This window comes from Myotis yumanensis, unplaced genomic scaffold (assembly GCF_028538775.1).
Source record: "Myotis yumanensis isolate MYYU_CA2020_CCGP unplaced genomic scaffold, mMyoYum1.0.hap1 SCAF_18, whole genome shotgun sequence".
Classification (NCBI taxonomy): domain Eukaryota; kingdom Metazoa; phylum Chordata; class Mammalia; order Chiroptera; family Vespertilionidae; genus Myotis; species Myotis yumanensis.
Window position 1 is genome coordinate 39,481,559 of NW_027223769.1, and position 24,962 is coordinate 39,506,520.

The 24,962-nt window shown below is 51.0% G+C and overlaps 1 protein-coding gene across 1 annotated transcript; it reads left to right on the forward strand.

Annotated features, from left to right (window-relative positions):
* Nucleotides 1-10,801: 10,801 nt before the first annotated feature.
* LOC138996914 (uncharacterized) lies at nucleotides 10,802-22,674 on the forward strand. The gene is made up of 4 exons (XM_070398190.1): nucleotides 10,802-10,828; nucleotides 13,900-14,130; nucleotides 17,273-17,369; nucleotides 20,380-22,674. Exons 1-4 carry the CDS (start codon nucleotides 10,802-10,804, stop codon nucleotides 20,754-20,756), a joined length of 732 nt encoding a protein of 243 aa, XP_070254291.1. The 3' UTR covers nucleotides 20,757-22,674.
* Nucleotides 22,675-24,962: the final 2,288 nt, after the last annotated feature.

A 24,962-nucleotide genomic window follows, 5' to 3' on the forward strand; every position in this document is an offset into this window, starting at 1 on the left:
GCACCGCCAGGTCCCCCGCGCTCGCACACCCACAGCCCGCGGGTCCGCCCCGGGCTTCCCGCTGGCCCCTGGGTTTTGTAGTTCTCCAGGGTGTTTCTGGAGCATGTATGGAGGGCTAGCTGAACTACAAGTCCCATAGTGCACCGCGCTGGTCTGTCTGAGGAGGGCGGGACGGAGGCGGGCGCTGGAGTCTGGCTCAATCCCGGGCTGAGCGGGCGGGAGTCGGGGTCTGGCTCGGCCCCCGCGGGGGCCTAGCAGGGGCTCTGCGCGTCTCAAACTTCTGTGAATGTAAAGCTGTTTGCAGATTCTCCCTGGAGGCGCCTCTCCCCCAAACCCGGACCCGTGCAAGGACGCCCGCTGAAAGGTGGGGCAGCCCTGCACCGGGGTTTCATCATCCAGGTGGCAGCGGCTGGTGGGAAGTGGTGGGTAGGAGTTTGGGACTGGACTGCCTGCCACTCTCACCCCGTCTGAAGGTGGGGTTCCTTGTTGGCGAAACGGAGATGTGCCCACAGCCTGTGAGGGTGGGTGGGAGGATGGGCGGACCGGCACCTGGCATAGCACGTGGTCGGGCTTCTGGCCCCGACGTCGGAGCCCTCCCCCGCCTCATGACCCCTTTTTATCTCCTTCCAAGCATCCGACATGATCTTTTTTTTAAAATATATTTTTATTGATTTTTTACAGAGAGGAAGGGAGAGGGATAGAGAGTTAGAAACATCGATGAGAGAGAAACATCGACCAGCTGCCTCCTGCACACCTCCTACTGGGGATGTGCCGGCAACCAAGGTATATGCCCTTGACCGGAATCGAACCTGGGACCCTTCAATCCGCAGGCCGATGCTCTATCCACCGAGCCAAACCGGTTTTGGCGGACATGATCTTGCTCAGATACTTTTTGCTGGTTTACGGTCCTCCTCCATGGAAGCTCCAGAATGGCTGGGCAGCGCGTTTCCTGGTATGACCGCCCCTCTCAGGGTTTCCAGCACGTAGTAGCCGCTCTAAATGTTGGCTGCAGAATGAATGCTTAACACAGGGTGGATTATTTTTACATTGATTTCAGAGAGGGAGAGAGGGATAGAAACATCAGTGATGAGGATCATTGATCCATTGGTTGGCTGCCTCCTGCACGCTCCACACTGGGGTTCTGAGTGAGCCCACAACCCGGGCATGTGCTCTGACCGGGAATCAAACCGTGACCTCCTGGTTCATAGGTCCATACTCAACCACTGAGCCACGCGGGCCTGGGGGTGGCTGTTGTTTTTGGCAAAAAGGCTCCCTGGCTCACCGGAGCCCGTGCAGAGCCGGAGACACGGGGTCTGAGAAACCCAATCCCCAGCGAGGATGTGGGAGAACTCGCTGACCTGTCAGAGCCTCAGCTTCTCTACCCGCAAGTAGATTGCACAAGTGACCTTCAGGCCCTTTCCCCTCTGGAAATTCTGTGCCTACACCAGCTCCTTCCAGGCCTCGTCTCAAAGGCCAGCCTCCAGGTGACTGGGGGAGCTTAGCATTTCTAAGAACTCCACAGCCATCCACGTCATGTTCTCACCCGCTCTGCCCACTTAGGGAGACGCACATCCAGCCACTCCCCGCCACCTCCACCTCCAAAACACACGTAACCTTGACCTGCATATGACCAAAGCGCAGGCCCTCACTGCTCGCCCGAGGGTCAGTGCACTTCCTGCTGCCCTACCCCCAGCAGAAGGGACAAGGGAGCCGGGAGGCGGGGCGGGCTTAGGTGGGTGAGTACACATTCATTTGCACAACTGTGTTCACCAACGTGCAGCACACAGCCCGTGACAGCGGCTCCCACGTCATCACTGTAGGACACAAGTTGGTGTCCCCGTAATGTCCTTTGCCCACCGGTCATGGGCGCAGGAGAAGAGCGCTTCCTTGCCTTCTTGTGAGCCACACCTGCCAATCGGCAAAGCACGGCCTGGCCTCTCCCTGCATGTGAACCTGGCAGACCTCAGTGAGGAAGAAAAGGCAGGCACTGTCCCCATCTTACAGGCGAGGCTCTAAGAGGGTGAGCGACTTGTTCGGGCGGCACCGTTAAGTGTAGAGCAGGGACCGAGATTCCTGGCCCAGGGCTGCAGCCCCTACACACAGGGACCAGGCTCCCTGGGTGTGGATATTTAGGTTGCCCGTTGCAATGCACTGAGTCCTTAAAGGCTTGGGGGTGGTAGCTGTGGGGATGGATGGGGCAATAGTGTGATCTTTGTCCCGTTTTTGCCCTCCAGAGCAGGTAGGGGTGGGGCAGGAAGAGGCTCCTAAATATATACATATATTTTTAAATATATCTTTATTGATGTTAGAGAGGAAGGGAGGGAGAGAGAGAGAGTGAGAAAGAGAGAGACATCAATGATAGAATCATGGATGGGCTGCCTCCTGCACGCCTCACCCCGGGGATTGAGCCTGCAACCCGGGCATGTGCCCTGACTTGAATCAAACTGTGACCTCCTGGTTCAGAGGCCAACGCTCAACCACTGCACCACGCCGGCCGGGTGAGGCTCCTAAATAGGAAAGATGACACCTGATCAGAAGGATCCTGAGTTTCCTCCCTGGGAATGGAATGAGCCTCAAAAACACAGCCAGCTCCCGAGGCTCCTGCAGCTCGGAGAGTCCCATGTTCAAAGGATTGCGCTCCGAGCTCCGGAACACACTGTTACTGTCCTGCGGTGAGTCAGGAAGACGGCCCCTGCCTGCACAGAGGGTAGAGTTTCTTGGGGCCAACAGGTATCAATTAGATAATCGCACCCGTGACCGGTCATTCCTGTGATAACTGCTGGGAGGAGAGGAGGCGAGTTTTATGGCAGCTCAGAGCCCAGAGCCTGAGCAAAGGTTTCCCTTAGGAAGTGTCAGCGGTGAGGCTGCCCTGAGGCCTGGCAGGGGGTGTGGGCAGCAGCACATCAGGGCCTGTGCCCTCCCCAGTCAGGGGAGCGCTTGTCTCCATCCAGGGTGGTGCAGTCGGCATTCGGCCTCCGCTGGCCAGTGCCACCTCCCCTGCACGGGGCCACCCTGCCTGAGGTCGCCATCATGCCCGAGCTGGAGAAGTCTGCTCAGTGCTGAGCGAGACTTGGGACTTGGCCTAGTCAGTTTGCTCACTGGCTAGAGCATCAGCCTGTGGACTCACGAGTCTCAGGTTCGATTCCCGTCAAGGGCACATAGCTCTACTGCTACCAGTTGATGTGTTTCTCTCTCTCTGTCTCTTCCCCTCCCCTCCACTCTCTCTAAAAATCAATGGAAAAATATCCTCGGGCGAGGATTAGAAAATAAGTAAATAAAATAAAGCCTCCGCTTTAAAAAGAAAAGACTCAGGACCTGTTAGCGCCGTCTTTACCCCAAGGCTTCCCAGAAGGCTGGCCCGGCTCGGGCAGGCCGCCTCAGGTTCTGCCCCTGCCCCATCCTGCTTCCTCCCACCTCCTCCCACGGGACTGGTTCCCTAGGGTCCATCTTGCACCCCACGCTCCATCTCACTCAGTGGTGAAGCGGACAGCACCCCAGGCCAGGGAGCACCGAAGGCCTGGGATCTGAGGAGCTCAGGGAAGGCGGGTAGGGTGCCTGCGGGGCAGTCAGAGAGGGAGGGGCAGGTCAGAGGTGAGCGGTGTTGGGACAGGCAGGTTGGGTCCTGAAGGTAAGAATTTTGGTCTTGCCCTGGCCGGGTTGCTCAGTGACGGGTTCGATTCCTGGTGTGGGCTCATACCCAGTTTGTGGGTTCGATCCCCATCAGGGTGCATACGGGAGGCAACCAATGGATGCTTCTCTCTCACATCAATGTTTCTCTCTCCCCACTTCCTCTTTGTCTAAAACCAGCGGTTCTCCACTGTGGGTCGAGACCCCTTTGGCGGTCCAACAACCCTTTCACAGGGGTCGCCTAAGACCATCCTGCATGTCAGATATTTACATGACGATTCATAACAGTATCAACATGACAGTTATGAAGTAGCAACGAAAATAATGTTATGGTTGGGTCACAACATGAGGAACTGTATTTAAAGGGCCAGAAGGTTGAGAACCACTGGTCAAAGCCAATAAAAACATCACCTTGGGTGTCTGGCCAGACTGTTAGGGAAGGAAAGAGCCAGGAGAGCTCAGGAAGCGAAGTGTCACATTTGTTCCCAGGGCTGGGCCAGGCCCCGCACCTGAGCCTCCGGTGGGGGGGGGGGGGGGGGGGGGGGGGGTGCGGGGGGGAGAAGGTGGGTCCCAGAAGCGAACAACCCCCTTTGTGAATTCCATACCGAGAGGCAGAAACACGCCAGGCGCCCACTCGGCGTTTCCTGGAACCGGTCCTTTGCAGGCTCCCCGGCTCCCTAAACAGGAACGCTCACCCCCAGCTAAGGTGATGCAGTTGCACGACTTGCCATTGAACCCTCACTATTTTAAAGTTCATTGTTAGTTATGTGAATAATTTACAAATGTGCTCCTTTCTGAGATGAACATAGAAAAGGCTAAAGTCCTCCCTGGCCAGACGCTCTCCCGGCCATTTTCAGACGCCTGGCTGACTTCGCCCCGTCTCCCGCCACCGTCCGGCTCGTGACCCCCTTCCCTGCTGAGGGAGCGCTTCAAGTCTCTTGCACGTTAGCCAGCGTGGGCCCTGGCTGGTGTGGTTCAGTGGGTTGAGCGTCGTCCCGAGAGGCTGCTGGGTCAGTCCCTGGACCAGACAATCCACATGCCCGGGTTTCGGGCTCGGAGTCCTGGAATAGGCTGTTAACCTCCAGGAAGCTGACCTCCTGTGTCTGCTGTAAATTACTCTGCAGTTTGTCAGCCCTGGGCCTCGTTTCCCCATTCCACTTGTCAAGGCCTCTTCCTAGCTTTTTAGGATCCGGCCTCCTGCGGGCCTCGCTTCCTCATCTGAAAAGTGGGGGATGGTAGCACCCCCATAAAGTTGTGACAGCAAATTGATTCAATGTGCACAAAACACGGTGCCTGGTGTGGGCAAGGCCTAGGTACGTCTCTGTCATTCTTGAAAGGGGTAGGTCCTGAGCAGAGGCTAGGGCGAGGGCGCCCACAGTCTGCGTATTGAACAAAGGGCTGCTTTTAAAAAATACTAATAATTGTATTCATTTCAGAGAGGAAGGGAGAGGGAGAGGGAGAGATAGAAACATCCATGATGAGAGAGAATCATGGACCGGCTGCCTCCTGCACGCCCCACACTGGGGATGGAGCCCACAACCCAGGCCTGTGCCCTGATGGGGAATGAACCGTGACCTCCTGGTTCTTCGGTGATGCTCACCCGCTGAGCCGCACCAGCCGGGCCAAATGAAGGGCTCCTTTGCCTGCGGCTGTGAATCAGCTCATCCCTGGTCACTTGGGGTGAGAGGCGCTCCCAGGCCTGGGTATCTTGGTGCCGGGGGTGTGGCTCCCGTTGAGGATCCCTGCTGAGTGGCACGGAGGACCACCATCCATAGTGAGATCTGATTCACAGACTCTGTCCTAGAACTTTAGCCTCTGATCCAGGACTTCACCACCAGCCTGTGACGCACCCTGATTTCTTGATGAGTCATTTACAGCGGCTCTGCACAGCCAGGGGCTGGGGAGGGGCAGAGGGGAGGGACCCGGATTGAACTTTCTTTCTAATGCATAGCGCTGTCTTCATAAATCTCAGGTCGCAAACAGGGTGACTCACCGGAGCCTGGAGAACAGGAGCTGAGTGTTGAATTCCCGCGGCCCCTCTCGGCCTGGCATCCAAGGGCCCTCGCCCGCTCTCTGAGTGGCAGCGCCGGCAGCCAATGGCCTGTGGGGCCGGGCACATGTTATTCTGCACAGACAGGGTTACATAAACCTGCCCGTTTTAATGTAATTTCCTTCGCCCTTTAGTTCTTTTGTGTGGCTTTGGGAGTCTGCGTGGGCTCCCAGTGAGGCCTACCCCTGGCTGGCTTCATTCTCTGCTTTAACAAAAACCTGGCGAGCCCCGGCCTGTAGCTCAGTTGGGGAGTCAGTTGGTAGGCACATGTCCCGATACACAAGGTTGTGGGTTCCATCCCCGGTCAGGGCACAGACAAGAGTCAACCAATGAATGCATCAGTAAGTGGAACAACACATCGATGCTTCTCTCTCTCCCTCAAATAAAAGAAAAAAGAAAAACCCATTGATTGCAATGACGTTCCCCCAGGCATTCCCTCATTTACGGAGGGGCCACTGTGTGGCAGCCGCCCTGCCAGGTGCTGATGGAATCTGACAGCTGGTCCCCAGCCTTTTAAACTAGTGCTTTGTCCAAAACATACATTCTCCCTTTGACACCACCCCCTTTCCTTCCTTCCTTCCTTTCTTTCTTTTCTTCTTTTTTAAATATATTTTTATTAATTTCAGAGAGGAAGGGAGAGGGAGAGAGAGAGAGAGACATCAGTGATGAGAGAGAATCATGTATCAGCTGCCTCCTGCACGCCCCACTCTGGGGATGGAGCCCACACCCAGTCATGTGCCCTGACCGGGAATCGAACCCTGACCTCCTGGTCCATAGGTCCACACCCAACCACTGGACAACACCAGCCAGGCTCTTTCTTTATTTTTTTTTAATATATATTTTATTGATTTTTTACAGAGAGGAAGGGAGAGGGATAGAAGTTAGAAACATCGATGAGAGAGAAGCATTGATCAGCTGCCTTTTGCACACTCCCCAGTGGGGATGTGCCCGCAACCAAGGTACATGCCCTTGACCGGAGTCGAACCTGGGACCCTTCAGTCCGCAGGCCGACGCTCTATCCACTGAACCACACCAGCCAGGCTCTTTCTTTTAAAGAAAGGCATTGGCTTAACCAAAAGCCCCCGTTCCTGCATGGTGACTCCTGTTCTGGGGGTTAACGCTGAGGGACTCGGCCATCAGGCCCCCACCCCGCTGTGCTGCATTCCCTTGCTTTTCACCGTGTTTGTGAGGGCCTCCTCCTCTTCCATCCTCCCCCTCCTCCTCCTCCTCTCCTTCACCTGGCTTCTGTCTTCTCAATGTTTTGAACTTTGGCCAACATCATGTCCTCAGGGAAGCTTTCCTGGATCCCTGTGACTCAGCTGTTTCTCCCCGGGCTTCCTGGAGCTGTGCTTGGAGAAAGCATTGCAGTTGGCCAGCGACTGCTGCCGCCCAGCCTGTCCCCCCAGGGCGGGAACCTGTCCACCCCCCCGCCCCCCCGGGCGGAGCCAGGCAGGGGCCATATCTGCGTGGACTTACGGTCCCAAGTCTAAGGGATTAGTGGCAAACGGAGGAGTGGACACATGCTTACTGAGCATCTACTATGTACCGACCAGTCACCGTCCGAGGCTCTGGGGACACCCAGATCTTGTCTCTTGGAAGATTATCTGCCAGAGCAGCTGATTTTCAACCTTTTTCATCTCGTGGCACAGAAATGAGTTTCTAAAATTCTGCGGCACTCCAAAAATATATTACATTTTTGCCGATCTGGCAACAACAATAGGTACAATTTTGATTCATTCACACCGGACGGCTATGATTATGTTGGCTGTTGTCATTTTTAATTTCATTTCATTTATTTATATTTTGTTGTCATTTTTTAATTTGACAATCCAAGGGGGAATGAGGTCAGTGCCCCTGGCTAAATAGTCAGGTATCGCATGTTTTAAAACTTCTTGTGGGACACCGGGAGAAAGATACGCACTAGTTTAATAATCACACATGTTACTATGCAATCTTTTTTTTATTTTTTAAAAATATATATATCTTTATTGATTTCAGAGAGGAAGGGAGAAGAGAGAAACATCAGTGATGAGAGAGCATCATGGATCAGCTGCTTCCTGCTCGCCCCACACTGGGGATGAGGCCCAAAACACGGACGTGTGCCCTGACCGGGAATAGACCTGTGACCTCCTGGTTCCTAGGTCAAAGCTTAACCACTGAGCCACACCTCCAGGCTTGCTGTGCAATCCTGAACTGACGCAGGCTTTGAAGAAGAGGATGTTAGGAGGCGGTGGTGGAGCCCAGCGGCTGGGCGAGCGGCACTGTGACCTGGTAGCGTGGGGACACGCAGCCCCAGGGGGAAGCCCGGGACTGACATCGCACCCCCGCTAGCAGGGCGCCGGGAAAGGCGCAGACCCAGCCTGGCCACGCCAGCCGGTGACTAACAGGGTGTATTAAGGGAAGCTCGCCTCCCAGGCATGTCTTGGGCAAGAGCAAGATGAAATGGATCCCCAGGCCGCTTGGCAGGGGCCAAAGAAGTCTATGGGGTAAACGGTGGGGAATCGTCACGGGGCGGGTACATGCGTGCCACCAGGTGTAGGCAATTCCTCCACGTGCCTGACCCGGTCAGGACAGCGACCCGTTCCAGGAAGCAGCACGCCGCTGGTCCAGGAGGCACGGGAGGGGTGCTGATTCATGTCTGAGTGAATGTCAGGCACGATCAGGCCGCCTGAGAGCAGGGCTTCCAGAAAGCAACCTCTGCCCCATGGGGCCAGCTCGTGGGCCAGAGGGCGGCTGAGTCATGGAACAGCCTCTCCCCCCCAGGCCGGGCCGCCCGGAAGTCACGCTGGGTGTGCTTCAGGCAGGACACAGGTAAGATGGGGGGGTGGGGGGGAGTGGGCATCTGCTGACTTGGCTCGTCCTGGGTCCCTTCTTCAGGTGACAGTACCCGGGTGGTTTTTCTCGGGGAGCCAAGCCTCCCTCGTTCTCATCCTGACCTCTGCCTGCGTCTAGCCAAATTGGATAGCCATCTCCCAGGACTCCTCCCGTGTCAGTCTAGGCATGAATTGGGACCCAAGTCAAGTCTGGGAGTCTCGAAGAAAGACTCCCAAGACTGTGAAGAGAGACGTGGATCTCATTCAGCACGTGGGACTTTGTGCTCAAGAGAGAAGGGAAGAGATGGATGGAGACAGATAGGTGCCTCATGATTTTCCTCCAGCACCTGGATCCAGCCATGCCTGAAGCCCATAGGGGTATAATTGTGCCTGAATTTAGATACTACCTATGGCCCTTAAAGCTATTGACTGAACAATTCTCCCATCTTTCTAGTTGGCTTAAGCTCATTGTCACAGGGCTTTGGTTACTTACAACTAAAAGTGCCTTTATTAAGACAATGGTTTTAACTCATGTCACTCACTTGCTAAATCCAAAGGCAGCTAGGACACCAGTTAAAGTCATTGTGGACCTTCTCCTTCCAGAGAGTAGCCTGTGCCATTCTCTTCCCCTCCCCTCCGCACTAAGGGACCCCATGAAACTTGCAACGAAGGGAGCAATGGGCAGCAGCAGCTTGTCCCAGGCTCACCCCCAAATCCGTCTCTAAGGCCCCCTATTCTCTGACTTCCCAGTGAGCCAGAGCAGCCCGGCCTGGGCTCTCCAGTTGCTTCTCCTATGGCCTTCCTTATGTCACTACCTAAGTTTATTTTTCCTGTGGTCAATACATTCTTGCTTGTTTTTCTACCAAAAAAAAAAAAAAAATAGCCATTGTGGAAGTCGGTCATTTAGCAAGGGCGAGGGGCAGCCCCAACACACCGATATTCCTCCTAAGCCTCAGACTCTGCAGCCTCGTCCCCAGGGACCCAGACCCTTGGGTGTGCAAGGCTGCCTAGCAATAGACACCCCGGGGACGGGCCAGGACAGGGAGGTACACACAGGAGCATTCGTGGCCCTGGCAGGGCAGGGAGGCCCCGGGCCTCAGGTTCCGTGTGGAGGAATTGGGGGGTGGAGGGCTGCCCTGATTTGGGAGTGGGGACCTGGCAGCAGAGCTGGCTTTGCTGGACTGTGAAACCTGAACCGCAGGGCCAGGCAGGCTGGCACTGGCACTGGCCGGTGAGCCAGGGCACCGGCGTGTCACAGCTGCCATCTAGTGCCAGCTGTCTCCTTTTGCAAGTTGTTTACCGCTGCTTCCAGCTGGAGGCCTTCTCTGTGCCTGTCAGAGGGAGGAGGCCATTGCCTCTGCCTTCACAGCAGGAAAAACCTCCACATCAGACTTTCTATATCATCCCTACTTCATTATTATTTTTTAAAAATATATTGTTATTGATTTCAGAGAGAAAGGGAGAGGGAGAGAGAAAAACATCAATGATGAGAATATGGATCAGCTGCCTCCCGCACGCCCCCTACTGGGCATCAAGCCCGCCATCTGGGCCTGTGCGCTGACCGGGGATGAACCCAGATTGGCTGGCTTCCTGCTGCTCTTCCCCTCTCCTCCCACCAAAAATGTACACGTTTCGCCCTGACTGGTGTGGCTCAGTGGATAGAGCGTCGGCCTGCGGACTGAAGGGTCCCGGGTTCGATTCCGGTCAGGGGCATGTACCTGGGTTGCGGGCACATCCCCAGTGCGGGGTGTACAGGAGGCAGCTGATCAATGTTTCTAACTCTCTATCCCTCTCCCTTCCTCTCTGTAAAAATCAATAAACTATTTTTAAAATGTACAGGTTTAAAGGGCTCTCGGTGGAGACTTGATGTTCTGAATGTTACAAGGATGGAGGGGAGGCGGGGCTGCTACACCTCAGTGCTCGGCCCCTGAGGAAGCCCACGTCCTAATGACAGGGAGACGAAACAGCGGCGTTGAACAGCCACTCCGGCTCTCGAGTACATAACACCCGCTATTAGGGACGCCAGCCTGCTGATTGCTCATTGTGAGCCTGGCACCCGCCGCTGCGGGAAACATCCTGTGCAAAGGCAGAAGCAGCCTCCGAGGCGGGCGGAGAGCGGGCTCCTCCACACCCGTCCTGGTCTTTCTTTCCTTTTGTCTTCTGACCTCGCTGATCCTGCTCAGTTCTCTCAGTGTCTGTGGGACCCCCACAGCCCCTCTCCCTGTCACTCTCTTTGGGGAGCCCTCCCCAGCAGGCCCTGACAGAATTAGCCACTGCTTCCTGTGGGCACCTGTGGCGGCCAGCGGTCAGGATGACCCCGGGGCCCCTGCTTCCCGGGGTACGGGCCCTGATTGAGTCCCTTCCACGCGGAATGAAGCTGACCTGGGTGACCAATAGGAACCTGCAGAGATGGGTGTACAGAGATGAAGTCAGGCCATCAGAGACACTGCGGATTCTTTATGTTTCCTCCCGGATCACTGCTCTGTGGAAGGCCGGCTGCCATGTCATCAGGCCACCCGAGCCGTCCTATGGAGAGGCCCCGTGGGGAGGAGCTGACGGAGGCCTTCCGCCATCAGCCAGGGGAGGGGCGTGGTTTTGAAAGATGCCCAGAGATTCTTCCAGACACCTCCCTGCAGGAGGTGGGCCTCCATGCCCTCCTCCTCGAGTGTGCAGTGGACTTGTTGATTCACTGCAATCGTAAAGAACATCGTTATCACCCAAAACGATCCCCCGTGGCAGGTCCACCAAGCTCAGTGACTAACCACACAGGCTGGTGTGACCCCAAACTCCTAACTGGGCAGGTGATGTGGGTAGTCCTGACCCAGGCCTACAGCTCAGGCCTATAGCTCCCTTACAAGGGTCAGTCTTTACCTTAAGAAAACACTGCCCAGCCCTGGCCGGTTTGGCTCAGTGGATAGAGCGTCCGTCTGCGAACTGAAGGGTCCCAGGTTCGATTCCAGTCAAGGGCACGTGCCCAGGTTGTGGGCTTGATCCCCAGTAGGGGACTTGCAGGAGGCAGCCGATCAATGATTCTCTCTCATCATGGATGTTTCTATCTCTCTCCCTCTTTTTTTTTTTTAATATACAGAGAGGAAGGGAGAGAGATAGAGAGTCAGAAACATCGATGAGAGAGAAACATTGGTCAGCTGCCTCCTGCACATCTCCCACCGGGGATGTGCCCGCAACCCAGGTACATGCCCTTGACCGGAATCGAACCCCTTGAGTTCGCAGGCCGATGCTCTATCCACTGAGCCAAACCGGTTTCGGCTATCTCTCTCCCTCTTGCTTCCTCTCTGAACTCAATAAAAACGTTAAAAAAAAGAAAAATAAAGAAAAAAAATCACTGCCCAGTGTGTGTGTGTGTGTGTGTGTGTGTGTGTGCTTAATTTGTTGATTTTAGAGATAGAGAGAGGGGAGGAGAGAGAGAAATGTGATTTGTTCCACTTACTTATGCATTCATTGGTGGATTGTCCTAGGTGCCCTGACCAGGGATTGCACCCCCACCCTGGCCTATCAGGACAAAGCTCTAATCCCCTGAGCCACTTGGCCAGGGCTCCCTGTCCATGGTTCTCCTGCATCTAAGAAAACACACGTTTGAAATGTCCAAGTACTTTTCTTTTCCGGACTCCTCGAAGGCACAGCCATGGGCACCGGGGCTCAGGACCACCAGAGCACGAGACCACAGAACCCCTCACTGTCACCTTGTTCCCCTCATCGTGCCGCCTCTGTGGACTGTAATGTTAACTATTCATTATCCTTACCACCCAGGGGGAAGAAATACGCGTTTCTCCACCTGTGACCCAATCCTGAAGATTTCCCCACTTGGTTTTCTCCCGCCTCCTTAACCTACCGCCAATGGACGCCATGGGTCTTCTTTACGTTTTCCCTTCTGATTCACAATGCAGAACTGTCATTCTCTGGAGCGTTTTCTCAGTCTCCTGAGATCTTACTTCTGGGTGTGTCCTCAAAAACTTGGCTCCACTAAACTCTTTCATTTTTTAGAGAGAGGCAAAGACAGAGAAACATCCATGTGAGAGAAACACATCGATTGGTTGCCTCCTGCACACAGCCCAGACCAGGGCCCGGGCCAGGGCAGTGCCTGTCCTTGATTGGAATTGAACCCGGGACCCTTTGGTCCACAGGCCAATGCTCTATCCACTGAGCCATACCGGCGAGGACTCCAATAAATTCTTATTAAATTTTTCTCCATAGCTTACATTGACAAGGAGAACTTAGAAATAGTTTAGACATAAGTTTTCCTCTGCAAGTAATGCTTTTATCACTCCAGCCTAGGTTAGATAAACGACCAATGAAGGAACAATCTCACTTGTAACATTGAAAGTTTTACATATTTATACACATTGTATTTATTCAAAATGTGCTTACAGGCACTTAATGTGCAGAATAGAAATATCACTCACACCCGTGTTTTAGTTACAATAGGACAACCAGTTACCAGTGTAACAGCCATTGTCTGTCGTGAACGCTGATGGGCATTTCTCTGAGCAAAGTGTACAGTTTCTTAAAGTATGTTCTCTCTTATGTTTGTTCCTGTTGATGGTTGAAATGTGACTTATGTCGACTTCCATATTTTAAAAAATGAACTTGCATTTGTATACATGTTTTGTCACGTCATTTATGAGGAATTGATCTTTACCCTCATTTAGGGAGATCTATGCCTAATGGATTAGAAGCAGGTCTTGCACCGCGGAGAGGAAGCAGCCCTGGTCTAAATGGCTAGACTGCGCTCCTTGGGGGGCATCTCACTCAAACTGGCCCGACGGTGGGCCTTAAGCAATTATTTATTAAATGAAGGAATGGCCATAGCCGGTGTGGCTCAGTGGATAGAGCGTCGGCCTGTGGACTGAGGGGTCCCGGGTTCGATTCCGGTCAAGGGCATGTGCCTTGGTTGCGGGCACATCACCAGTAGGGGGTGTGCATGAGGCAGCTGATCAATGTTTCTCTCTTATCGATGTTTCTGGCTCTCTGTCCCTCTCCCTTCCTCTCTAGAAAATCAATAAAATATATTTTAAAAAAATGAAGGAATGGATTTTCAACCCCGACTCTGGGTCCAGGGCGTTAATCAGGTGTGTCCTCCAGCTCCCCCATGAGTAGACTTGCTGAAGTCTGAAGTTAGCTAAACACCAGGACCCGGGCAGGACCTCCCACTCGCTCCTCTCCGTTTTCCCTCCCGGGGGAGGCGTGCCCAGCACAATCTGCATCCTGTGCACTCATTGGTGGAGCCCGACGCCCGTCACTGCCAGGTTCCGCCCTAGCCGCGCCCCCACGTCGTTGCAGACCAGAGAGAAGACGTGGTCATTGTCTCGCTGGAGGGCCCGCCCTTCGCGTGGGTTGGTGGGAGCGCGTCCACGAGCCAGCGCACGCTGCACCCGCCCCGCCCCCTCGCAGTCGGGCCCCGCCCCCAGCACGCAGACTCCGCCCAACCTCGCGCATGCGCGCGCGCACCCGGCAGTGCCTCAGTCTGGGCAGCGGGACCCGGCGGGCGGCGGTCTGGCCGCCGAGGTGCGAAGGGAGGAGCCCGAGTCGCCGCCGCCGCCGCCGCCGGAGAGGACCATGTCTGCAAATCGAGCCAAGAAAATGAAGATGGCCACCAAATCGTGCCGAGAGTGCGACCTCCAGGTGGGCGGCGGGCCGGCGGCGCGGAAGGGGCGTGGGCTGGTCCCCGGTCGCCCGGCGGTTCCGGTGACAGCGGCGGGTCTGTGCCCTTCAGCCCCTGTGTCCCGACGGGGACGCGCGTGGCCGCCTGGAGGGTGGCTTTGTTCCCATCGGACCCGGGACCCGACTGTCCCCGCCGCGCCCTTGGGTCCCGGGATGCTCAGCGCTCCAGGGCCTCCTCCCACGGCGCCGGTGGCGAGAGACATGCCGGGCTCGCGGTGGCGAGAGCGCCGGTGGCCGGGAGGTCCTGTGTGCAGCTCACCGGCAGGCCGGCGTCCGGGTGTGCAGGGAACGGCGTGACTCCGCTGTGGCTGCGGAAGCCGACCCAGGCTGGTCACCGGCGGGGATGCCGGCCGGGGTCCTGCCACCACCATGTCTCCTAGGAGCACAGGTGCCTTCCCACCCTGCAGGCCGGCGGGGCCGGAGCGCTGGGAGCGGGGTAGCCAGCTCCTTCTTCGGTCCTTTGGAGGAGTTCTGTTTATCTTTTTGTTTTTAATATGCGTTTTAAAAAGATTTTTATTGATTTCAGATTGGAAGGGAGAGGGAGAGAGAGAGAGAAACATCAATGATGAGAGAGAATCATGGATTGGCTGCCTCCTGCCCGCCCCCTTCAGCCCGCAGGCCCACGCTCTGTCCACTGAGCCAAACCGGCTAAGGCTTTAATATGTTTTTATTGATTTTATTTTTTAAAAATGTATTTTATTGATTTTTTGCAGAGAGGAAGGGAGAGAGAGTTAGAAATATTGGTCAGCTGTCTCCTGCACACCCCTACTGGGGATGTGCCCGTAACCTAGGTACATGCCCTTGACTGGAATCAAACCTGGGACCTTTCAGTCCGCAGGCCGACGCTCTATCCACTGAGCCAAACTGGTTAGGGCTTAATTCCATTTTTTGGATTGTTTATTGCTAGTGTATAGAAATAACACTGATTTATGTTTGTCTCGTATCCTGCAACATTGCTGTATTCCTTCATTTAGCCCTAATACTGTGTGTGTGTTTATTTAGGATTTTTTATCTGTAAGGTCATGTGACGTGTGAATGGAGATAGATTTACTTCACTTTTTCAATGTGTAGGCCTTTAACTTCTTTTTCTTGCCTACTTTCTCTGGCTTTCCATTACAATGTTGAATAGAAGCAGCAGAAGCAGATAGGGGTATCTTGTCCCTGGTATAAGGAGGAAAGGTTTCAATTTTTCCTATTGAGTATGATGTTAGTTGTGGGCTTTTCATAAGTTCATTTTGTCATGTGGAGAAAGTTCCCTTCTGTTTCTCATTGTTCAGTGTTTTTTGTTTTGTTTTTTTTTTAATATATTTTATTGATTTTTTTACAGAGAGGAAGGGAGAGAGATAGATAGTTAGAAACATCGATGGGAGAGAAACATCGATCAGCTGCCTCCTGCACATCTCCCACTGGGGATGTGCCCGCAACCCAGGTACATGCCCTTGACGGGAATCGAACCTGGGACCTTTCAGTCTGCAGGCCAATGCTCTATCCACTGAGCCAAACCGGTTTCGGCCATTGTTCAGTGTTTTATCGTGAAAGGTGAGAGACATTGTGTCACCCAGGAAATGCCAAGGGATTTAGGGACTTCCAGTCAGGAATTGGGATCAAAGACCACACACTGAACAGAAGATGCTCATAGAACTGTTTTTTTTTTAAAATCATCTGTGTGTTTTTTTAAAATATATTTTATTGATTTTTTACAGAGAGGAAGGGAGAGGGATAGAGAGTCAGAAACATCGATGAGAGAGAAACATTGATCAGCTGCCTCCTGCACACCCCCCACTGGGGATGTGCCCACAACCAAGGTACATGCCCTTGACCGGAATCGAACCTGGGACCCCTCAGTCCACAGGCCGACGCTGTATCCACTGAGCCAAACCGGTTAGGTCTGCTCATAGAACTCTTATGAGATTGCAAGGCTTGTAGGAGCTGCCAGGAACCAGGGGCCAGATATGTATATTCTAGAGGCCCAGTGCACGAAATTCGTGCACTGGGGGGTGTGGCGGGGGGGGGAGGGTTCCTCAGCCCAGCCTGTGCCCTCTTGCCTCAGACATCCTTAGCGCTGCCGCCATTGTGCTTGCCAGCTGTGAGCTTGGCTTCTGGCTGAGCGCACTGACTACCAGGGGGCAGCTCCTGCGTTGAGCATCTGCCCCCTGGTAGTAAGTGCGCGTCATAGTGACCCCGTCTTTCCGCCGTTTGGTCGACTTGCATATTAGCCTTTTATTATGTAGGATATCCGTGGTTATATGTTTATTAATAGTGTGTGTGTGTGTGTGTGTGTGTGTTTCTGTCATCCCACAGTGGTGTTTCTTTTTATTTTTTTCTTTCAACTTGTTAGTGTCTGGCCCTCTTCCCCCTCCCGATCCAACTTTTAGACTAATTTTCAGTTCTGTTTTATCATCAGTAATTATTTTGTATCCAAGTCTTATTCTTTTCTTCCTTTGAAATGTTTGTTAAATGTATACTTAAAAAAAATACATTCCCCCTGCAAGCATAGTAGAGCAGGCCAATAGCCTCTCATCCTGGGATTATGTAATAATTTCCTAAACCAGTATCTTTCTTCTAGACTAATCCATTTTGTAACTATTCTGACACTGACAGTTTAGGAAATTATTTTTGCCCTTCACATTCAGCATTATTAAACATTTGCTATATTCATGGAACTGTAGAGGATGAGGAGAATAGATGTGATTTTTTGTTATTAATCCTCACTCGAGGATATTTTTCCATTGATTTATAGAGAGAGTGGAAAGGAGAGGAGAGACAGACAGAGAGAGAAACATCCATGTGAGAGAGACACATCAAGTGGTTGCCTCCTGCACGGGCCCCTACCAGGGCTGGAGCCTGCAGCCGAAGTATGTGCCCTTGACCGGAATTGAACCTGGGACCCTTCAGTCCCCAGCCCAATGTGCTATCCACTGAGCCAAACTGGCTAGGGCTAGATGTGATTCTTATCTCAATTCATATGAGGAGATAGAATTTAAATATAAATGTGATTTCTTCCTTCAAGTTACTTATTGTTTAGTTGCAGAGACCACAGAAGCACTTGAGAAGTCTAATAAATAGTAAATTGTAATATATATTTTCTCTTTTTCCCCTCCAGGTTCCTGTTGCATGTAAATCTTGTCCCTGTGGTTATGTATTTATTAATAGGAATCTCCTAAAAGTAAAACAGTCAGATAAGTCATCACCTTTTACAGGTAATTGCAAGTTTACCATCTTTTCAGCTTTTATGGCTTTTGTTATATAGATTAAAAATTAATTTTTGTTAGTTAATTTTTTTTTCCTGCTGCTGAAGTTATAATATTAAAAGTCTATTGATCCCTGGCTGGTGTAGCTCAATTGAGCATCGTCCCATGTACTTTGTGGTCGCTGGTTCTATTCCCAGTCAGGGCAGCCAATCGATGTTTCTCTCTCCCGCTCCCCTCCCCCCTTTTTAAATTGTTGACACTATTACATATGAAACAATTCTTTTTTTCTTTTTTTTTTTTTAATATTCTTTATTGCTTTTTAGAGAAAGAGGAGGGGAGACGGAAAGAGAGAGAGAGAAACATCGATTGGTTGCTTCCTGTACACTCTCCACTGGGGATGGAGCCTGCAGCCAGGGCATGTGCCCTGGCCAGGAATTGAACTGACAGCCTTTCGGTACATGGGACGATGCCCAACCAACTGAGCCCACCGGTCTGGGCTGGAACAATTCTTTACAGTAGAATTTCAGTTAATAACTGGAGGGATTGCGGGTAATAGAAAACCAGCACTAGCTAAACAGTAATCATGGTTGCAGTCAAGATCGACCAATGGATGGTAAAGTTGGTGAGTGAAAATTTGAGGAGAAATAAAATTTTTTTATAAAATCAAAGTATTCCCCCAAGATCTCCATTAACCACAAAGGGAAAGATAAGAACTTTCCAGGAGTGAAACCTGCCAAAATTTACCTTCATCAGGGATCATGGTGAACAGCACAATAATAAAACATCTTGCCGCCATGAAGCCTGTGATAGGGACTGAAAGGGCTATCGGTTTTGTGTACTCTTGCCAAAAATGCAGAACCTTAGTCCAATCATTAGAAAACATCAGCTAAAAGAAATAAGAAAAACGAAAGAAAGAAACATCAACCAAATTCAATGAGATACATTTGACAAAAGACAAAAGAACCAACCAGTCGGTATTCTGCAGAAGAGTCACGGTCGTGAAAGATCAGGGAAGAGGAGGCACTGTGTCGGAGATGGGAGGAGACCGAGGAGCCAGGGCAAGTAACTAATGAGGGGTCTTGCTTTTACAATGACCTGTTTTTGCCTAATGGAATCTCTGTTTTCTCTTTGAATTTTTAAGGCATGTTTTAGAATGTCTTATTTTTTAAAAATATATATATATTTTTTAACTTTTTTTTTATATGTATATATTTTTATTGATTTTTTTACAGAGAGGAAAGGAGAGAGATAGAGAGTCAGAAACATCGATGAGAGAGAAACATCAATCAGCTGCCTCCTGCACATCTCCTACTGGGGATGTGCCTGCAACCTAGGTACATGCCCTTGACCGGAATCGAACCCGGGACCTTTCAGTCCGCAGGCCGACGCTCTATCCACTGAGCCAAACCGGTTTCAGCTTAAATATATTTTTATTGATTTCAGAGAGGAGGGGAGAGAGAGAAACATCAATGATGCAAGAAAATCATTGACCGGCTGCACGCCCCACACTGCGGATGGAGCCCGCAACCCAGGCATGTGCCCTTGACAAGAATCGAACCCGGGATCCTTTAGACTGTAGGCTGACGCTCTGTCCACTGAGCCAAACCGGCTAGGGCAGAATGTCTTATTGTAACTTGCCTGAAAATGTCTGTGTTTTAGATTGTTCTATTATTTGTATGCAGTTCTGAGGTATGAATTCTATTCCTGTGTCCCCTCACCACAGTGGCTTTGAGATCCCCCCCCCGCCCCGCCTTATGCATTTGGGAAAATCTTTTGCTTTTGGATTTAGCTCTGTATTAAAACAAGTTTTGTTTTTGATTGTATCTTAACCAGCATGATTGTTTGAAGTAGAAGAGGCGGCTTCTTGCATTAATTAAATCTATATCGACAGGAAACCTTTCTTAATTTCTATACCATTTAGGAACAACAGGGTAAATGGCTTTCAGTGTATTAGGAACTAAAATAAAGCTACTCACTTCCCTAATATCTTGTAGTTGCAAGATGTAATTTTTGTTTTTTGGTAACAGTATATTATGGTTGAGGTCACATTGTTTCTGCTCTGGTAATGGAAGATGATTGACTTATTTGAAATAGTGTAACTTAGAATTTAAGCAAGGGTACTTCACTGTCCTGGAAGCAGAGGGGGAGAAAAAGGCAGAAAAGTTGCTATGAAGGGATGTGTATGTATAAGGGGCTGGGATTAAAGCTGTTGAAAGAGAAATCTTCCTCCTTACTGCCCCACGATTTCCCCAAACACTGTCCAGAATGGAATTCTGCTGAATTTCTCTTCCTTTTTTTTTAAAAAAAAAAACCTTCAGTGAGTTTAGAAAAGGAGTGTTATGGTTGTGTTTTAAACAATGCACTGGGCAATGGACTATAGTGCCATTTAAAACACGTAAAAGACGCGACTGCCAGGGTGGGGTGCACACTTAGGCAAACGGTTCTTTCACGTCCCTAAAGTGTATTATTTTTACTCGTCTGCACCAAAATTAAGTATGAAGCCAAGAGCAGAGAATTAGAGAGGCTGAAAGAGGATAAAGAGGCCGTGAAGTAGCGGCCATTCAGATCATCTGCACAGGGAAGAGGAAGACCTGAAACACTGTCAGAGCATAAGGAACAGGCATTCATCAGCCCGTCCTGGGAGGATGTTTTCCAAGCATTAGACTCATCTGTGACCCTAATTCGGCAGCACTGAAAAAAACAGAAGGCGTTGAGTTCCTGGATCTCAAAGCACAACTCATATTTTAGTTCCAAATAATGTTTTCTATGGTAGATGCTTATAAAATTACTGGCAATTGGGTTCCTGTGGGAAAACCAAAAGACTGAAACATAACATCCACCTGATAGAAACTGTGATCCAAACTTCCCCTCTGAATGAGATTGCTGCTGCTCCCGGCGGCAACGTAACTGATGGCCAAGTAGGTGTCAGGCCTGTTCACTTGTGTTGTTTCGGGTTCATGATGATGGCGTGCCCTGCAGTCTTTGATGGCTGAGCTTTTATTGTTTATTTTCTCCGCAGAAGTGAGCCATACCATGTCTTTGAAAGATTTGCGAATACTTTTCTTATATGAGTTTAAACTCGGACACAGCGCAGCCACAGCCAGCAGAAACATCATCTCCGTCTTTGGAGAAGGCTCTGTGAACGAAAGGACCATCCGGTGGTGGTTTGAGAAGTTCCGTTCCGGGGATCTGAGTCTGAAAAATGAGCCTCGCGGGAGACCCAGGTCGGTCCTAAATGAAGACGAGCTGCGAGCCATGGTGGAAGCGAACCCCAAGAGCGCCATCCGGGGCCTCGCCGCAGACCTAGGCGTTTCTGCTACAACCATTTCTCGACACCTGGCTGCAATGGGAAAGGTGAAAAAGTTGGACAAGTGGGTGACAGCAGCTGATAGGTGATCGTGAACAGGTGGTTGGAGAGACGCTCATCCCTTAAGATTGGGAAGAGCGGAGACCTTATGAGAGCGTCCTGAGTGTGACAGAAATGAAATCGAAAGGGATCTGGACAATGGCTGGATGTTGATGAAGTTCCCCAACGTGTTAAAACCTTCCTTCTACCAAAAGAGGATCCGGTAACTGTGGGTGGTGTGCACACAGGGTGTTTCAACACTGCGTGTTCGCCCGAACTGCTCTCCCTGCTTAAACGAGCTCGCGTTGCCCAGCAGTGGAACTCACGGACCCAGTCGCTCTACAGCACTCTGCGCTGGTCCGCAGACGGGGACCTGTCCTGCCCAGGACAACAGCTGACCACAGATGTCACAGACCGCCATGGGGAGGTAACGGAATCGGGCAAAGGAATTTAGCGCATCCATCAGCTGCTCCTGAGGACGCGGCTTCTCCCCGGGAGGCATGTGGCGCAACCCAGGGAGCGCACGTGCACGCGTGTGCGTGTGTGTGGTGTGTGTGTGTGTGTGTGTGTGTCTGTGTGTGTGTGTGCGTGTGAAAGATGCTTAGGAGTCGGCCGAGCAGAAACCCCGGTGAAGAGTGCTTCAGCCTCCTTCCCTTCCTTTGACCGCAGCTGCTTTGCTCCTGGTGTGCTTTCTGTCTGAATGTTTGCTGTTCCTCTTCACCTTATTAACTCTACCCATCATGCACTTTTCCTCCAGGAAGTCTTCCCTGGTCGCCCCACCCCCGCCCCAGGTCAGGTCCCCTTGACGATGGCCTAAGAATCCCAGTATTGTTCCTGCATAATGTGATCATGGTCATAATATATTTATTTGTGTGATAATGTGTGTCTATCTGTCTTTTCTGCTAGATTATAAGGTTCACAACAGCAGGGACTGAGTTTGTTTTTTTTTTTTTAAATATATTTTATTGATTTTTTAACAGAGAGGAAGGGAGAGAGATAGAGAGTTAGAAACATCGATGAGAGAGAAACATCGATCAGCTGCCTCCTGCACATCTCCTACTGGGGATGTGCCCACAACCCAAGTACATGCCCTTGACCGGAATCGAACCCGGGACCCTTCAGTCCGCAGGCCGACGCTCTATCCACCGAGCCAAACCGGTTTCGGCAAGGGACTGAGTTTTTGCTTATAAGATCATACCCCTGTCAAGGACACAGGTCTAGTACAAGCATGTCAAACTCGCGGCCCGCAGGCTACATGCTGCCCACAATGAGTATTTTTGTGGCCCAGCCAATATAACGGTCTGTAAGAAACACTTTAATAAAAATTTTGTAAGTTAATTTTTACAATATCCTGTTATACATAATTAATAATGAGCTACAACTTTCGATCATGACTGATTACTATAATCGTGTTGCATTCATTTCCCTTATGCACCATTTCTCTCCACTAATAAAAGCAGCGAATTTTTTTTTTTAAATTCTATTGATTTTTTACAGAGAGGAAGGGAGAGGGATAGAGAGTTAGAAACATCGATGAGAGAGAAACATCGATCAGCTGCCTCCTGCACATCTCCTACTGGGGATGTGCCCGCAACCCAGGTACATGCCCTTGACCGGAATCGAACCTGGGACCTTTCAGTCCGCAGGCCGACGCTCTGTCCACTGAGCCAAACCGGTTAGGGCAGCAGCGAATTTTTTAGCAGCCGATTGCCACGTCATTTGTCTTGGACTGACTTGTTTGGTGTGCGCAACAGGAAATATTTCACTTTTGGAGAACAAGAAAAATAGGTTTATTTGCATTACGCTTATTAATTTGTGCAGTTATTCATTGTCTGGTAAGTTAATGTTCAAGAAAAGTATTAATTTTTATTAAAATGTTCTATTAATGATGACTTATTTATTTCAGCCCTTTGTATTCAACATGTCTCTATTGAAATAAACCTATGTTTCTATGAAAATTGAAGCTTTTGTTTTTTTGCGGCCCACATAAACTTCCACCTTGTTTATTTGGCCCGTGTTAGCCTTTGAATTTGATATACTTGGTCTAGTACATAGTAGACACCTATTAATGTTTGTTCAACGAATAAATAAATGCGAGGGCCAGTTTCATCTACTTTGTAGAAAATTTGACAGCAAGTAATTAAAAACCAAATGAACAGTCGTTTAAATAAGTAGGTTTTGTTTTCTCTAACTGATGAAAATGTTCAAACATATAAAATACTTGAATTTTACAGTGATCCTGTGTAGCCTTTTATGAATGAAGCTGTTATGAATCTGCATTCTTGCAGAGTCTTTTTGTGGACATATGTTTACATTTCTCTTGGATAAACACCTAAAATTGGAGAACCTGAGTCATAGGCTATGTGTATATTTCATTTTCCCAAAATGATTACACCATTTTATATTCCCTCTCACTAATATTTGATGTTATTAGTCTTTAAAAAAATTTTTTAAATCCTCACCTCAGGATATTTATTTTCATTGATTTTTTTAAAGGGAGAGTGTAAGGGAGGACGGGAGGGGGAGAGAGAGAGAGAAACATCCTGGGTGTGGGCTGTGTCTTATTTTGAGCTATTTTCCCCTAGGGATGCAGGCCATCATCGGGGTAGCTATGTAACAATACTGTGGGGGCCACTTTTTAGCTTTCTGCTCATCCTTAGTGGGTTGAGGATGATCCCGTCACGCCTCCTCGGGAGGCAGCCTCCGAGATGCTCTTAGGGATCCCTACATCTTGCCATTCCTGTCCTTACGTAATACCCTGTCATCCAGCGTGGGCTGGACTTAGTGACTTGCTTCTGCTAGAATTCAGCAGAAGTGATGGGCTGCCATTTTGGAGATTAAGTTATAAAAAGCAGGCGGCTTCTGCCACGCGTGTTCTTCCTGGCTCTATCTTAGCTCACTCACTCAGGGCCGAGCCAGCTGCCATGCTGTGAGGCAGCTCAGTGAAGAGCCTTTGATGGGGGCGGGGGGGGGGGGGGGGGGGGGGCGAGCGGGGGAGGGGGAACGGGCAACAATCCAGTGAGTGAGCTTGGAAGTGGGCCTCCCCGAGTTGAGCATTCAGATGAGATTGCACAACCACACCTGGGTTTCTGACCCACAGACATTGAGAGAATATTTAAAAAATATATATTGTTACTGATTTCGGAGCGGAAGGGAGAGGGAGAGAGAGAGAAACTTCAATGATGAGAGAGAACCCCGAGTCCTTTTTAAGCCCAACTCCTTCCCAGGGTGACGAAGGCCCTGCGTAGCTGAATATGGCCCACCTCTCCTGGACTCTGCCCTGCACGGGGCGTGCCCTCAACAGGAAACTCCCCTTGCTTACACTGCCCCCCCCTCCCGGGGGCCGTCACCGTTCACAGGTGTTCACCTTTGATCGGGCAGCTCCACCTCGCATCCTCAGGGACTCCGCTCTGGATACAACTCTTCAGAAAGCCTGCGAGGACCACCGACTCCCTCAACAGCGGGTCGGGGCCTCCTCAGTAGCTGTGTGCAAGTCCTTATCCCTTTTCTTGGGGCGGGGGTTGGAAAGCCTAAATTATTAGCTTGATCTAGTGGAAAGTTAAAATAATGCAATAGGACATGGGATGAAAAACAAGTCTTCCTCCTACCCTGCCGTGCTCTGTACCTTATTTTTCCAGTGCACTATTCATACAGCTCGAGCTCGTCCTTCTGAGGAGCTGCGCTGCCATTGCTTCATGCACGCCTTAATCTGCTCAGGCCACTTGGCGGTGCTCCCTGGGCTGTTTCTGGTTTTGCTCTGAAGAGCGGTGCTGTCAAGTGCAACATCTTTGCACAAGTGGGTTTGGGTGGGGAATGTCTTTCCTTCATTCAGATTCTTAGGGATGGGATTGCTAGATCGGAGGCTCAGTGGCTTTCGGCCGCTTTTCTCTTCCCATCGACCACCCTCTCCTCTGGAGTCGAGTGTTAGGTCGGCTGCACTGGACGGGGTGATCGTGAGGGCAGCGCTTCCCAGGATTCCCATTTGCGTGGCGGATTGGTCCTCAATAAATACTTGACGAATATTGTATCTCGCGGCGCCGACTCCACGGCCTGGCATACAGTAGACTCATCAGATGTCTCCAACTCCTCCATGATTAGACTTACTAAGAGTTACTGAAGTTAACGCCATAACGGGTGGCGACTAACCTACCACCAGCTCCGCACACTCCCTCTCTCCCTCCTTCCGGGGCGAGGCGTGGCCAGAACCTATGGTATTCTGTGCACTCATTGGTCGATCCAGATGCCCGTCATTGTCA

What these genes read in the sequence shown, in the direction of transcription:
- LOC138996914 (XM_070398190.1), top strand. Translation starts at nt 10,802, where the DNA reads ATGACCCCGGGGCCCCTGCTTCCCGGG. An exon ending in GCCGAGAGTGCGACCTCCAG is followed by an intron (nt 14,131 to 17,272) that starts GTGGGCGGCGGG and finishes TTTCCCCTCCAG; the next exon opens with GTTCCTGTTGCATGTAAATC. An exon ending in TAAGTCATCACCTTTTACAG is followed by an intron (nt 17,370 to 20,379) that starts GTAATTGCAAGT and finishes TTTTCTCCGCAG; the next exon opens with AAGTGAGCCATACCATGTCT.